Source organism: Opisthorchis viverrini (assembly GCF_000715545.1).
Source record: "Opisthorchis viverrini unplaced genomic scaffold opera_v5_549, whole genome shotgun sequence".
NCBI lineage: Eukaryota > Metazoa > Platyhelminthes > Trematoda > Opisthorchiida > Opisthorchiidae > Opisthorchis > Opisthorchis viverrini.
In genome coordinates this window covers 133,825-151,261 of record NW_008752216.1, presented here as the reverse complement: position 1 = coordinate 151,261, position 17,437 = coordinate 133,825, and the positions used below count along the sequence as shown (strand labels likewise).

Sequence of the window (17,437 nt, the reverse complement as noted above, 5' to 3'; positions counted from 1 at the left end):
TATGAATGCTAGTTAGTCACAGACCTTTCATAAAGGCAGCATTTTTGCAAAGAGTCCTAATGTTCAAATGTTAGACTCAAAGCTACTCTTTAGCATATAGAACCTTCAAGCTTTTAGTGATAAAATTATAATCCAATAATACCCGATTTTAAATAACAGATTTGAGGCTTATTCATTGAAAGCCAAACAAACTAATGTGATGCCGCCATATAGTCACTTATCAAATGAGTATGAGATGATCAGCCGATAGTTTACACTGATACCTTTAGAAGCACGTGAATACTCATTGTGTGCGCTCAGCTGTTCAGCTTGACCCAATAGTATTTTGCAAAACAACGTGACAAATTGAATGCTTTCGTCGGTGCAGAATGGAATCACAATAATTCCTTCACTGTTAGCTATTTTAGCGAGACTGTTTGCTTATTCAACTGGCAACGTGGTCGTTTGCTTAAACAAGCACATAAAGAAATATCACTGCCAGAAAATGTACTCCTTCGCATACCCAAGGACTTATGCTCCTCTCCTCAAAACAGCTTTGAGAACCGTATGGGTTGGTCGATCAGTGTGGACCAGTCCATGAAGAAATGAAGCTTGTTGTCAAAACAATCCAAAAAAGTGAGACGCTCTTCAACAGGACGCTAGAGAGTTATCAAGAATTACCCCAGCACGCTAGAAAGTATTAAAAGCTATCATCAAACAGATGACTGAAATAGTTCACGTTAAATCCCGTAGGGCAAACAGGACATGCAGGGTCCTTATCCACTAGCTATCAGTGTAGACGTAAACTGCAACGAGCAACGTTTGGAAAAACGCTGGGAAATTTAGCAAATCGCAATAATTTACAACATCTCACCCAGCACAGGTAGTTGAGAAATCCTCTATGGCTGATTCCAGTATCTGGAATTTGTGTGAGCTGAAATCACTAATAAAGGAATAAAATTTACAACATCTCGCCCAGCACAGGTAGTTGAGAAATCCTCGATGGCTGATTCCAGTATCTGGAATTTATGTGAGCTGAAATCACTAATAAAGGAATAACTTCACTGAGGTAAATAACTCCAGGTCAGATTGATGTTTTGCCGACACTGAAGGACTTCGCTTTATAATAGTGATGAATTAAAGTCCCACTGGCCGAAGCAGAATCAGGTATGCTACTGGATGCTCAGGCTCTATTTCTAAAGCCGATTAAAGTTCAGGATTATTTAGAATCACTTCTATGGCAGGATAAGGAAGACCGAAATATGTAATCTCCTGGTGACATCAGTTTGTGTGCTTCGAATCTTCAAAATATCGTTGAAATCTCAAAGTGACAGCTTTTCTCAATAGGCTGGAGGCCACATGTGAACTCCAGTTAAAACTACTAACACGGAGGAGTTTTACAATCCAAATGAACGTCTAAAGAAATATTGCTGGATAATGGTTAGATCTTTTTCAGGGAGATGATGTTTGTTCGAGTAAATGTTTATCTCGTTATTTTCGTTCGGCGAATCTCACAAAATTGCTCGTAGGTAGAGCAAACTGAGACCTTTTAGTAAACGCCCTGTTTCGCTGAAAAACCCTTTCACTATTGTCAGGATTCGTCCGCAGTGTGCTTTACATAAATATCCAGCTTGCTTAATACTCAGCCACCACTGACCAGCAGTGCGAATAACTTCTAGTTCGAGAAGCTACAGCGACAATTCATCTTTTGTCACTGAATTCAGCTCATGTGAGCCGCATAAACCAGTTCCTCGATAACACCTAGGACGAAAGTGGGTCTCATGACTATATGGCATTTGATGAGTGTGCCCCTTTAGAAGTTTCTTACCTTTCGTTATATCCTTACGCATTCTTGTTGAACTTACAAGTATCTCCTTACAGACTCAATTGGTTGTTTCAAATGATTAAGCGACCATCATTATTTTGCGCGCTAAAGACCTGCCAACAGTTTGGTAGGGGCTTGTTCACCTTACATACAAACATGACCTTTTCTGACCGGGTGATATTTTACAAACACATCCACAATTTGAATCTCAATTTAAAAATTATCTTTGTTGAAATTCTCGAATCGTGCATTATAAGTGAGAACCAGGTGGTGCAGGACCAATAGCTGACCTGAGGTTGACTTTAAACTTCATAGCCCACATGTGATAGTTAAGCAAAAAGTTTGTGTTGCTCACTCGAGGTCACAAACTTCCAGTGGACTTCGAAAATTAGTGTGTTTAGTTACGCACATAATCCGTTTATTCCCTATTGGCTAATAGAATTGCAACCGCAACTTTGCCACTTCTTTTGGTTGGTGTCGTGTATTCAGTCCTTGGAAACTGCCGTCTCCGAGATAGGATGGCATCAGGTATTCTGTGCACCGTTCTGAGTGAACGCGAAATCCGAATAAACTTATTGTCTTCCTTTGCGGTTAAGCGGAATGTCCACCTATATGAATTGACTAGTAATCTTGTAATTCAGAGAGAAGACGATTGGAAATGAGCCAGTTACGCCCGCTTTATGAGGCAAAATTTAAGTTTACCCTTTCGACACCCATTGTCCCGACACTTATTAAGCTCACTCAAAACTAAGGAGGAAGATGTAGTGTGCATATTGATTCAAGCGTGCACATTAATGCAAGCCCTTGATGCAGGTTATTGGTTCAGCAAACTGTTCCCATTTATTAACACCCACGCTTGGTGTAAATACGCACATTTTGAAGACCGCAACCACTGTGAATGGACTAGAAACATTATTGAGCTGGATTATTAGGTCCACATCCAAGAAACTAAGCAAATTTACGATCCTTCAGATGCAACCACGTTTTTTTGAAAATCCCTCTGCATTACTGTAAGGTGTGAATGATGTGCTGGACAATTTTTGGAAAATATTCCACTTGATTAAAAACACTGAATAAGCTCACTATTCAGCATCTTGTGATTCAACGTACACGTTCTGAACCTTTTTAAACTAATTGTCCTAAAGTTTTAGAGGGCAACTTAAGAAATCTAAAGACGGAAAGTAAAAACGTCAATCCATGATACGTATGTTGCGCGTATTCCCGTCCTTCAGGATAAAATGCCACAACTAACTTGGTAAGACCAATCGTTCTACAATATTAAACACAGAAAGCAATGATTGTCTTCGTAATCACTGTTGTTCAGTGAGTTATTGCTGAGCCAGACAGAGGTGCTGTAGTGCATTAAGTGCAACCATGTTGGCACACTACCTACTTCATGGATTAGTATGGAAGTTGAAGCTCAGATGGCAAATCTTTCTCGCTCAATTTAGTGGCAAAAAAAGCAATTTTTGACTGGGCGTTACTTTATTTCTTGTATTTTATACGTTCCTATGCACCAGTGTGTTCTCCGATTGCCAGTTTTCCGCAGTAAATCCGAAACGGATTATATTATGAGGAATGCTCTCCTCTGTTGACCTAGGGGCTTTACTTACACAGAAGCAGACAGACACGGTTTTTTGTGTGGAAGAGGGAAGATACGGTGACAGTTGGTTGAATCGAGTGAATATAAGAGTGGAATAATGAGATTAGAAAATAACCTCTTTTCATAAATGGATCGAGATACACACCAAATTAGAGGTCATTTCTGGAGACAGGGGCACATATTATTTTTTCCCAACCGATATCGTTTGCACAGAGGTTATCGAGAAAAATGGACAAAGGAACACAAGTATGTGCTTGCAATAAACAAGATGAACTCATGGAGCAAAAACCACCGCCACTCCTTTCTATATTAGTTGAAAGCACCTTGTTATCTCGGCAACTTTGGTTTTACATCGCTATTCAAAATATTTTCCGTAATAAGAGCAACATTTAAATCATAAAAATACGTGTTAATAATGTAATACGTTCTTTGTACACATATGACTATTCTGGTCGAAAACCCATAACAAGCACCTCTGAGGACACCTGTCAGGATCCTAGAGATATGGTTACGGCCCAATATATACGGTTGAGTTTTTCGCACCATAATACACCATACGTTTATGCTATAGATTTTAGCAGCCCTGGGAAATGAAAAAGAGGGGTCCGAGCTGCCGCCACCAGATTTATGTGAACTCAACCTGTATGTTTCATAAAATAAGTTGGAATAACTCGACGACAGCAATCGGTGAAGGGCAGCGGACCCTGTAAGTGTGTAAGTGAAGATGTTTCACTGTGCTTCCACGAATCTTACCATTTATCAGCCCGTTGGTGATTTTCATTCTCATCGTCTAAATGGCGAGACTGGTCATACAGCTTCGTTTGCTGAGGCGAAACATCGATCAAAGGATTTCAAATTGAACTGAAGCAATCCTAGCTGCCAGCCACTGATCGGCACTGCGTATTCAGAGGCTAATGAGAAAAAAAACTTCGGCTGCCTGAGAAGTATGCAGTTTGATCCAAATCAATGAAAAAACCTGAATGATATATTGTGCTTAATTAATTAGATTACACTGTGTAGTGTCTGCTTTTACAGTTAAGCTTCGCTAGAGCGGCCAAAATGTGTGACCTCGCAAGAACGATTTTTTGCAGCATTGAACATTCTGGAGGGCTTCGAAATGTCGTTTTTGACTTTTAATTTAAAATCACGTTAAGACACGTGGATTTTTTTGAAAAATGAAACATTAGGGCTCCAGAATTCATTCTGAAGTTGCAGGAACAAAGCTAGGGCCAAACCGGAGAAAATTGACTATTGTAGCTGATTGTCGCTGCAAACGGGCTTTTCCCGCCTCATTCAGGTTACCGCAAGCTGTTCTGTCCTACTGTTTAGATGGTGAAGAATATCTAACAAGCGTGAACTCGGTTGCCTCGGATCTCGTCACCTGTGATGAAGTGAATTTTTATTGCTTTTCTAGTTGTGCAAGTATTTTCAACGAGTTTCATATGCGTCATTCAGATATCCTTTATTCCGTCAGCTCAGAAACAATGTATCATTCGTGGTATAGTAGCCACTTTGTATGTGATTTGCTTCGTCCATTGGTATTCTTCATCTCAACTTTCCTCACTGTAACATAACCGTATTTGTGCCAACCAGTAACTCTACGGATCACCATTAATCATCACACTGTAATCTCACGTTAACTGATAGAATATGTGCCTTCTACCATTGTTAGCGACAAAGCCATCATGCGTGACATAAACAATCTTGAAATCTGGACAACTGGTGGCTAATGCAAAATGACAAGCACCTTGTTCTTAAAGTTTTCTAGAGATGGAGGAAATTGATAACATATATGAGATGAAAACGAAATAAATGTTTCACTTAAGTGCTGATCAAATTTCGGTCGACTGAGTCGGCAGAATAGACTGCGATCCTGCAAGCACAGTCAATGCAAAGGCCGGATTAAGGTCAATTTCCTCAGTATAAAAAAAACGAAAACAGCTGCCATTAAAAGTAACTTAGTATCATGAATGTAACGTTTAACCTACACTACATTCACCATAACATAAAATAGGTGAAAAGGCTTATTCGAAACCCTGAGTGATTCCCAGCATATTTCGATTGATGTGTGTTTGATATCTTTTTCCCAAAGCCAAAAATTACAGCCCACCTCTTCTAGTTAGATCGTTTTCTTTTTGGATCCTAAATATATAGTCTGATGTGGAATGGGTCGGGTGAAATTGTACGAAACGCAACAATGTCGATCAGTAGAAAGCATTTACGACAGGACTAAAGGAACCCATGTAACCGTTCGATCCGGAGGACCGGAAGTTATGGATGGTGCCGTAAACGCCAGTGAATTAAAATGTATTCCACATGTCATCTGAAGTCCCATTTCGGTTGCAGAAAACAAGCATTGCCATCGTGGCAGAAAGTTTGAAATGTGCCTTATGCTTGTGTCAAAATGATACCTTTGAAAGACCGGTCAAAAGAAGTATTTATAAATTGCTGACATTTGTTGGCAAAATGTGGTATGGGGCTATGCTACATCATAAATGCTGACAATCCGCATGTTCAGTAAATACTTTCTTAGGAAAATGTGAAAATTCTGAACAATATGCAACTCACCCTAAGACCGGCTATGTATTCACTGAGTGGCACGCGCTCTGCCTGCACTCCGCTGGTCATTTTGTCGCTGAATGTAAATCAGGAACTGGTCTTGCTTGAACTTCACAGGATGGTGGACGAAATTTCGAATGCCAGCCACTACCAGCCACTCGGCTTTGAACGCAAGTATTATCGCTAATTAATACGGCCGTATAATGGCCGTATCACACTGTAACGTGGTTCGTTGACTTTTAGCTCACAAATCGTAGGGTTGCGAATAACAGTTTGGGTGAGCTGATAGGATAGGCAATGGCAGTCACCTATGTATCGAACCAGGCAAAGATAGCGTAAGAAATGCAACCTGAAGCGAAAGTCTGTCGAAATCGGTCAGCGTCGAGTAACAGCCGGTCGTTATAAACAGGAAATATTAAGCGACGGCTCATCCACAGCCTCCGTTCGATTGTCAGCAAAACAAGCCAACCAGCTTCAAGTGTGCTAGTGGGGTCAGTGGTGAACAAATTCGGTCTCGGAATGTGCTCAGACACGCAGTGAGTATGTTACGACAGAACACACAACTTCACAGTTTGTGATAGACAGATCAACAAAATTCTTTTTTGTGCACTCACACACTAACAAGCCAAGTTACGAACAGATCATCGATCACCACAGTGTTCTCAGCTCCACACACAATCAAACGCACGCACACCCTGGTCTTTGGTCATCCCACTCACAACTCACGTCTGTTAGTCTGTGTGCTCGATTATGCAAACTTTTTATGTTCCTTCACAGGAATACCACAGCCTGAATCTAATTCGGTCAGCTTGACGCTTGTATAATGTACGTCCTACTCGGTTTCCAAGATAAAAGACACGTTTCATGTACATGTGCGCGCGCAAAGAAGTGAATGAATTCGACGCACAGAGCGTTGCACTCAGCACAGCCAGAAAGCCCCCACACAAAATCTAACCAGCAGCGCAAGCTGCTAAGGTAGTCGAACGCATTAAGCAATCAAGCAGACCGTTGACCAGGACAGGAGGACAACTGTTCAAGCGAGAGTGATGTCAGCGTATATTCCACAAATCCCACAATCAACCACAACCAAACAATTTGAATTTGACCTGTACTTGTCCACATGAGCAAACTCTTTATGGAGTGATGAAAGAAATATAATTTCGCCATGTTTGTGGCGTTTACAAATGCTAAACACATGTGGCGCACAAAACGGCTGTGTACCAAATGGCGGAGACCATGTTTGTGGCGTTTACGAATGCTAAACACATGTGGCACACAAAACGGCTGTGTACCAAATGGCGGAGGATTTGGGAAGTCGACAGGTATTGCGACCCCAGGAGTGTATTTGCCACCGCCTAAGGCGCAAATAGCTAAACACTATGAGGCATACACAACACCATTTGATCTGACGAATGCTCTGTTTGAAGCAAGTTGTTAGGTTTTTCGGAAACTGACGGTCAATGTTTGTTTTCTCATCTGGATCTTCAGATTGTCTATTAGCTAATAAATATAACCTCAAAAATAGGTAATGGATCGATAAATAGAGGCTTATCATGCAAAGTTTCTAACCAGACCGAAGTAGCTAGTAAATGCCCAGTGATTCAGAGAAGTTCTAGTGTATGCACAATGAAATAATACCGAATAATTGCATCCTCGTAGTATAAATGATTGCATAGTATCGAAAGTTGTCAGAAATTCTACTCCCGTATGAGGAACTGAGTCTTAAGAATGGGCTGAACTAGGATCCGTTGGAAATTTCTCTCCATAGGTGAATTCAGCTTGTGCTTCTCCATTGGAAGTGATGGAGAACGTACATCCGACGAACCTCACTCTGAACTTCATTGAACCGTTGAGCGTTCAAACAACCAGGTGCAAGGTGGCTGGTTCAAAACTCCCTGGAATTTTGTGGGATATGCACTATTAATTGTGTGGAATTTGGTTTCAGGATAGATTCACTTCAGTATGACTTCTCCATTGAAGATTTCTCAGCATACTACTGGTGAACCAATATTCAGCTTGATCACTAATCACTTTGCTGAAAACTGCTTGCCTAACGGTGACCAATGCTTTATTTCTTTCGAGACTATCCAGGATCTTTTTACCTCTTTTATCAATGAAACATGGCTCTGCGGAAAAGTAAGGCACGCCAAAGTACAGTAATTTCCAAACAACTTAGGGCTTCTGCTTAGCTTAAACTTGAGCACCAAGTACCACGCTATTTTCGAAAAAGGAACATGAACAACCCACTTTGAAAAACACGTGAAAAGAGTTTCCACATGCCTCCGAGAATTTTCGGACGCATTCTGAAGCTTGACTGCACTGGAGACTTGGAACGGACAGCCTACACGTCTAACCTGCATGCTGTCCCAAAAGGTTGTCTGCATCCGGGTTAATGTGCACCTTCTTGTCGTGCTATCTAACTGAACTTTAATGTTGAAAGTCGTGGTAATGTTTGATTCCAAGCTAAAAACGAAGGTTAGCCACTTGTACTTGGAGCATGAAAGCCATATAACTGGTCGTTATTTGCATGTGTTTAAGATTCACGCCCATCAGCGCAGATTGGTACATTTTTGTTCTTTATTTGGTAGGTTTCTTGTTTTAAAGTACGTAAAATTTAAAATTTCAATTTTGATTCGAAATCAGATGAAAACTTGAATAGGAATGGCCGATCAAAACATGGCACCTACTATGCTTCCGGACCTGTATTTGATGGACAACCAGTCTGTTGTGATAAGTTCCCAAGGAAATAACTAACCGAGTCAAGCTCCAGATTTGCCGTTCGAATTTCCGTGGAAACAAGCTACCCACATTCACTTGCGTACCAATGATGATTCGCCTATTTGCATTTTTGGTAAACAGTTCATTCCCCAGATGAAAGACAACGCTTATCCAGACCAACCAGCGGGTGAACTTATTTCCGTTCAGTTCCCTATGGAATCGCCTATTTTGTTCCAGTGCCCAAGGAACCTTTGTGAACTATTTGTGAACTTTTTGTCATACCTAACTATCGCCATTCGTCCGTTAGGGGGGAAGTTTTGTGACTTCTGTACTAGCGAATGACAGATTGAGACTTGGCTAATCCGGTTAACCTTCGCAGATTCTCCAGGAGAGCTGATCTATTTCATTGTGTTTTTGAAGGATCGCAGCGAGGATTTCAAGAAGATACCGACATCCGAAATCGGCTAACGTTGGAAGAGAACTTTCCTAGAGAAATCGGATGCTGTTTCCAAGCGTTAGCATAACACATGACTAGTCATGCAAACTGATGTATGTGAATTAGTGTAGGGTGTAGGGCTCCAACGTGGGTTAGTGATCTGCGTGGAAAAACAGTGTGTATAAATGGCAAGTGAGCAAATGTTTTCATCATTTCGAGGGACTCTGGTCATTAACGGCTGAACCAGCTGTTGGTAGGTAGTTGAGGTATGTCGATTACCTTATTTTACGTGCCATTGTGCCCAATGTTATACTAAACTGTTTGCGGCACTCTTTGTTGATTGTCGTAAATTAGGTCGTTACTGCTAGTAGTATAGAAGGCGTAGCGGAAGTCTGATGGTAGCCGCCAGTGGTTCTGCTCTGTTGAAAAATCGCTAGATAGATTTTGCCAAGATCACGACATTCGCCAACGTTCGTATCACGTGAATGGCGGCCTCATTTAGTATGCTATGAATAACAATGATACAAACCCCTTGTATTGTATCCACACACCGTCTTTCCTCTTACAAAATCTGATCCAGCACACTAAGATACATTATTTTGGAAATAAGATAAAACCGCAGTACAGTCGCACAAGACCTTTGATTCCATGGCAAAATACACAATTATTTTATGGTACAGCATCATGATACCGGGTTTTGCGATTAAACAAATGGGGAGCGTGTTCTATGAATGTTCGAACAGCCAATCCTGGCTGAATCGCATTGATTGCATCTTCTTGTCGGAAGGCTATGCGGTTTGTAAGATAAACACTACTGATACGTCGCAATATGAAAAAAAACGTTGTTCACCACTTCTTTGCTCTTTAGCACAGTTCGATTTCACCTACATAATAAATCACATAAACAGCTACGAAAGATATATTTTGATGACCTGTCTTACCTCAGAGTTCGACAACTGTTCATCTTCTGTGTTTGTGCCACTGAAAGAAGTGTACATTTCAATCAATTGGAAAAGATTTGGAACCGATTGAGAAGTCATCGTTTCAGAAGAGCTTGATAAACAATCGGTAGATTTTATTTGGACAACGTTTCGCTTTTGACACAAAAGCTTCATCAGGCCAAGTGAGCAGGTCACCAAATTGGCCAGGTTATAAGGCAGACGGGGAACCGGGCAGCAAGTCAAAAGAGAAACGTTGCCCAACCAAAAACTAGCGATTGTTTATCAAGCTCTTCTGAAAAAGTGTACATTTCATTTGAACAGCACTAATATATTCAATCTTAGCTGTTTTGACCTAAAGTAGTACACACGGCATAGGTTCCAAAACCCAAAGAGTTCCTTATGTCATAAAGGAGGGCTTTTTGTCACTGGAGTCGAGGAACGCGAACACATTTTTACCCAAGTAACAAACTCCATTGTTGCGAGCAATGAGGACGAGCTATTGTTTACTGAATATTGAACGAAGCAGTAGGCAAAATATAAATAAGTGGTCTACGTTTTCGAAAAGGTTTGGTGACAATCGGTTGGTTCAACATGGGTCCGTGGGGAAACCCACATGTGTTTTGGTCCAGCCTAGGGTCTAGTTCTTCTGGTTTGGTTCATTTGATGGTTCCTTTCCTCCTTCGTTTGAACCTTCTGTCTGTCTGTGTGGGTGAGCTAATGCTAACATAGTTGTGTAAGAGGGATGCTATGACCTTTGGTCGGTTGGGGTTTCCACCCCTAATACCCAGGTTTTTTCTAATGATCCTAAGTGGATTGACAACCACGCCGTCATGTGTCAATTTGGCTTATCTAAGACCGCTTTCCATATGCTCGCTAGCTCCACATCTCGATTCTATTCACGCTGTGATGCTTAGTGATTTCCACCGCCTCGGCTATCAGCCGTTGTGGTGTGAATCGCAATCCCCGTCTTAAGACTTCCACATTCTCCAGATCTATCCTATGTCACGTGTCTAAGGCATGTACCGCCATCGCTGAGTCTTTGACCAGCGTTTGGTATTCTTCTGNGCCGACACCCAACAGAGATTCAGCTTGAATTAGCTGATTGGTCCTCCTTCCGCCTTAAATCCCCACCAACATCGGAACCTAGTCACTTGGGCTGACGAAGCTTTTGTGTCAAAAGCGAAACGTTGCCCAGCAATAAATCAACCGATTGTCACCAAACCTTTTCGAAAACGTAGACCACTTATTTATATTTTGCCTACTGCTTCGTTCAATATTCAGTAAATAATAACTCTTCCTCATTGCTCGCAACAATGGAGTTTGTTGCTTGGGTAAAATTGTGTTTGCGTTCCTCTACTCCAGTGGCAAAAAGCCCTCCCTTATGACATTAGGAACTCTTTGGGTTTTGGGACCTATGCCGTGTGTACTAATTTAAGTCAAAACAGCTAAGATTGAATATAGTAGTGCTGTTCAAATGAAATGTACACTTTTTCAGAAGAGCTTGATAAACAATCGGTAGATTTTATTTGGACAACGTTTCGCTTTTGACACAAAAGCTTCATCAGGCCAAGTGAGCAGGTCACCAAATTGGCCAGGTTATAAGGCAGACGGGGAACCGGGCAGCAAGTCAAAAGAGAAACGTTGCCCAACCAAAAACTAGCGATTGTTTATCAAGCTCTTCTGAAAAAGTGTACATTTCATTTGAACAGCACTAATATATTCAATCTTAGCTGTTTTGACCTAAAGTAGTACACACGGCATAGGTTCCAAAACCCAAAGAGTTCCTTATGTCATAAAGGAGGGCTTTTTGTCACTGGAGTCGAGGAACGCGAACACATTTTTACCCAAGTAACAAACTCCATTGTTGCGAGCAATGAGGACGAGCTATTGTTTACTGAATATTGAACGAAGCAGTAGGCAAAATATAAATAAGTGGTCTAGGTTTTCGAAAAGGTTTGGTGACAATCGGTAGATTTATTTCTGGGCAACGTTTCGCTTTTGACACAAAAGCTTCGTCAGGCCAAGTGACTAGGTTCCGATGTTGGTGGGGATTTAAGGCGGAAGGAGGACCAATCAGCTAAGTCAAGCTAAATCTCTGTTGGGTGTCGACCGAGGGATTTTAGTATGTTAGAGTGGTTGAACAAGTGTTGGGTCGGTGGGGAAACCCACATGTGTTTTGGTCCAGCCTAGGGTCTAGTTCTTCTGGTTTGGTTCATTTGATGGTTCCTCATGAACTTCGTTTGAACCTTCTGTCTGTCTGTGTGGGTGAGCTAACGCTAACATAGTTGTGTAAGAGGGATGCTATGACCTTTGGTCGGTTGGGGTTTCCACCCCTACCCCCCGGTTTTTTTAATGATCCCACGTGGATTGACAACCACCCGCCACGTGTCACCTCAGCCTATCTGAGACCGCTTTCCATAAGCTCGCCAGTTCCACAGCTTAGACTGTATTCACGCCGTGATGCTTAGTAATTTCCACTGCCTCGGCTATCAGACGCTGTGGTGTGAATCGCAGTCTCCGTCTTAAAACTTCCATATTCTCCAGATCTATTCTATGTCCCGCGTCTAAGGCATGTACCGCCATCGCTGAGTCTTTGACCAGCGTTTGGTATTCTTCTGCATTCCTTGGTGGTTTGTTTATCCTCCTTTTACGCTCGCCAGTTCTGATGTGCAATTCCCCGGCAGTTTGTCCTATGTAAACCTTAGCGCAATCGTTGCAGTTAATTTTATATACAGTCTCTAGCCATTTCAACCGGCAAGGGATCTTTCAATTGCATCAAAACTGAGCGTAGCGTTTTTCCCTTCTGGAAAGCTACTCGAATGTTTGCTAAGCTCAACAGTCTTCAAATAACCTCCGATGTTCCTGCTTTATATGAAATGACTGCTGTGCCAATCCATTCCTAACTGGGTCTAGATACTGGAGCCAATATGCTTCTTAGTTGACTCTTTAATCAAACTCATTGGGTATGTTTTTTCTTGAAGTATGTTAACAATCTCGATTGGAGCTGCCGTTCGGTCGATCTCTTCTGTGCACAGCGCTCTGACGTGACGAAACATCGATGAGACAATACGGGCGTACACGGACTTTGGGTGTGCTGGTGAATAGCTTAAGATGGTTCCTGCATCGGTTGGTTTCTGGGAGATAGTACTTTTCAATTTCCCATCAACCTTATGTATTATACAGTTCAGAAAGTCTAATGTGCCCGAGGTGGACTCTATTTCCATGCGAAACTTGATGTGTGGGCTTAAACTATTGAGATAGTCTTGGAAGCTGTTCACGTTATCTCGTTTGATTACAACAAAGGTGTCATCAACATAACGCCAAAATTCTTTGAGTGGACAATGATATCCGGCCAAGGCTATTTGTTCAAAGTCCTCCATATAAATGTTAGCTAAAACTGAGGGTATTGGAGACCCCATTACAAATCCTTGTTCTTGTGAGTAAACAGTTTTATCAAAAACAAACTGACGAAGATTAAAACACACTCTTTTGCCCCCAACTATTTCATCCACCAGGAGCTGTGTCCGTCCCCCGAATGTCGTGTCTGTCAGTAACAATCTCTTAGTTACCTCCAGAGTACCTGCCCTAGAGATGTTTGTGTACATTGAGATTACTTCAAAACTCACGAGGACTTCGTCCATCTCTAAAGGAAAACCTGCGACCTTGCTGGCAAAGTCGTACGAATTCCTAGTAAAGGTGTTTGATTTTTCCGTGAGCGGTTTTAGTATACCAGCTGAGAATCTGGCCAGTTCATGTGGTGGAAAGCTTACACAANNNATCCACTATTGGCCTTATCGGTACCATCTGCCTTTGGATTTTGGCAGTATTTTTCACGTGAATGAATAAGTGGTCTACTGTGAAGAGTTGAGAATCCAGATCGAGGAAGTAAGGAAGTTATTCCATGGTGGCTACGATCTGAGAACATGAAGGATGAGGGGAGAAGGTGAACGTGAGCCTTTATGGATCATAGAAGGTGATGCTTCAAATTCAACTGACACAGTGATGGAAGTTTTGGACACTCCTCAGAAGTGTTTCTGAAGGAAAATTACAGGTATGTAATTCTACCCCATTTTAGAACACGGCTTGTTCTATGCTGAAAACGATATCCTTGATGGCACTAAAAGTAGCATTTATGTCTGTTGGGTCTGCCGTCTTCACCAACATAACGACGGCTGAGCTCATAAAAATAAGTGATGAAGTCCTGACCCAAAGCCCGAAACTTCTGATAGTTGATGGCGTCGTAGCAAGTATCATGTCAATGCCAATGACACAGTATGACGAGTGAGGTACGACCTGACCCTAGAAACTAGCAACCAATTGCTCTCGCTTTCTTCGTGTTCAAAGTTTATCCTATCATGTTCTATTGGGGAGGTTGCTTAGAGATGGTGATCTAGGCAGGTGGGCAGGTGAGAGCCACATCTGCTGCTGCAAGGTGTTTAACAACAGGAGCACGGTGAACTGTTACCGCCAGCAATAGTACGCCTCGATATTTCGAAGACTCATAACAGCCGTTTGCACCAACCAATTAACGTGCACACTGGCACGTGGGATGCCGACGAATAGAATAGTTTATATTCATTTCCATTTAATCTGAGTAATCTTTGAGGTGCAAGTCATATATGCAAACAATAGATGAGAAATTCAGGATGAAGGGTTCATTGTTAGCACCACGTTATTCTTCACGTTGTGGAAACGTTATACCACTTGTCACGTGATGGTTATGGTTGTACTTCACAGGCATTGTTTGATAGTAAATATGGGTGGCAACAAACGATACAAGGATGTCGGCTTCAAAGTAATATTGTTCTTATCCAGCCTTCACTTTGGCACAGGCTCACTTAATTTCCAATTATTTGGATGGGACTAGTTGCACAAATATTACCTACACATTATCCAACCCCAAAAACATTTTGTGAATCATTTTCTCAACCGAAATCTGTAACTGAGGTGCTTTTGCGAAATGTGATGTCACCATTAAATTCAATTAATTGGAGCCCAATTTGGTGGAACATCTACAAGTTTTTTGTTAAAGTGATATCGATCGACGCAAACTGAATTTAACCCCTGTGTGCAAACGATGTCACCATACCAGATTAATACGAAAACTAGTTCTTTTGTGTGCAATAAATCTTCGCAACCATTTAGCTCGGTTATCGAGCGACGATGACCAATTAATCAAATGTATTACTGATTGAATTCAACCCTTACCTACCACGACCAAACTGATCAGACCACAGACTTAAAAAGTATTCTTAAAAGACCTGGTTTAAAGAAAACAGCCTTGTGTACGCAATCAGTGGGATGAGCCATATGATTGATTCCAAAGTATGCTACTGAAATCTTCACTGATGTACTCTGGGATCATTAGATGTCAGCCAGCACTTGGGTATACCTATCGGTGTGAGGGAAAGGACCATATATACACGCTATCCTTTATCCTACAATAATGGACAAGATAAATCTCTGCTGTGCGGTGTTTATAACCTGGCAACACGTCGCTGCTTGTTAGCAGGCGAAGAAAGTCTGGCGGTTTATGTTTGTGTGGTGAAAAGGAATAATGTCTGAGGAAACAACGGTCAGTGCCGATCAAGAATCACAAACTCTGCATACAATCCGTTGGATACCGCCTATTATGGGAGAACCGGAGTACGGAACATTTTAAATCAGGAATAACATTTTGCAATAAATTTGTTTGATGATTTAGAGCAGTCTGGGTTCTCCATGTTACGTCTTTTTTGGTGCTTCTTTTCCATCATGTGCACAGTGCTATTCGTTCAAAGAAGGACTTTAACATTTCTAACCAGTCCACGTAATCCCAGATAGTTGCCAAACACATATCTTCCCAAATTCAATGCCCAACTTATGAGCATGTTATTGAAAATGCTCTGAGGGTGCAAAACGTCATAAATGGCAATAAATATAACTACCTAACTAAACTAAAACGGACTTTCTTGATGTAGCGCTACTCATGAAATTTCCGAAAACCTTCCAGCGGCGTTCGGCCGGTTTCGCCTTTGTTAAGGTTCATCAAGAAGGCGTAGTCCCTGAGTACAGATCGGGATGTCAGTTCCTACTTGAATCCAAACAGGACACAAATCTCGAGATGCACTCGTTCAAGATTTTAAGGACTAAGCTCTGTCTTGCAGCCATATTAGTGCTCATTATTATTTCGTGGTCCAGGTTTTGTAGATTATAACTTCCCTGCTTTCGAGAAATACACCCATTTGCAAATCAATTTGGTTTTCACAAGAGACTTAACTGAATCTCTCGTTTATGATGTTCTTCAACTGAACGTGCTGCACACAGCCCGCCTCATGTTGCAGTTGGCACAGATAGATAGATATCGCAGTGTATTTCCATAAAGGAAACTACTCACAAGGTTGCTGAAAACTCTTCGACAGCCCACGACCGGTTTCGCCCTTCCACTTTGGGCTCATCAGGTAGGCGCGTTCCCCGAGTCTCCGTCAAACTTATGTTCTACTTGAACGCAAATTGCACTGTTTTCGAGAGATAGAACATCACAAAGGAGAGATTCAATTGAGTCCCCCGTGAAAACCGAATCGATTTGCAAATGGATGTATTTCTCGAAAACAGTGCAATTTGGGTTCAAGTAGAACATGAGGTTGACGGAAACTCGGGGACTGTGCCTACCTGATGAGCTTCAAGAAGAGCGAAACCGGTCGTGGGCTTTCGAAGAGTTTTCAGCAACCTTGTGAGTAATTTCCTTCGTGAAAACTTCCCTACTTGTTTACAGTTTTAATTTCCAAGACAGTAACTCAGGTTTACTCGATTTGTTTTCTTACCACACTCTGTTCTACTGCTAGTCTAATGTCTGTACATTGCACTCACACATAGAACGGAAATCTTACCCGACTGGATTCTTCTTGTGAGAACGGTCGATTGTAACTATTGAATATTTGTTTAGGCGAAAAAACAGCAATCGGAGGGGGAACGCTTGCCATGTGGTGTCCTCGGATGATAATATTTCCTTACTTTTGTTTTACCAGCGTCCCACAGTCACAGTGCGTGGATGATTTTCCCATGGGACTTCGCACATAACGAAATAAAACTGAGTTACTTCAATTGTAATCGAGACTACATAAATTTTCAAGATTAATCGAAATCCACCAGTGAAGTTCCCTCGTTGTTTCACTAATCCACTCTGTGGATTCCAGCTGAATTTAATGAGAACATTTGTTTTGTCGAACTCATCAACGTTTCTCATTTCACGTCTGATCCCGGCAACAGTAAGCACACAAGAGTATTCTAGACAACACACTTACCGTATGGCTAAAATGAGAGATTCTGTTGTCACACAAAGTAGCCAAACTGTATTCGTTTTCGAAAAAAGTTTGGTGACAATCGGTAGATTTATT

At 41.6% G+C, this 17,437-nt stretch overlaps 1 protein-coding gene across 1 annotated transcript in view; it reads right to left on the bottom strand.

The window, feature by feature from the left end:
• Window positions 1–14,133: 14,133 nt before the first annotated feature.
• The window catches only part of T265_15501 (hypothetical protein), a gene marked incomplete at both ends in the record, with an annotated part of 124,016 nt that continues 120,712 nt past the window's right edge, over window positions 14,134–17,437 (bottom strand). The window contains one exon of the mRNA XM_009178428.1: window positions 14,134–14,233. Coding sequence (XP_009176692.1) covers window positions 14,136–14,233 — 98 coding nt within the window. The remainder of the gene's footprint in view (window positions 14,234–17,437) is intronic.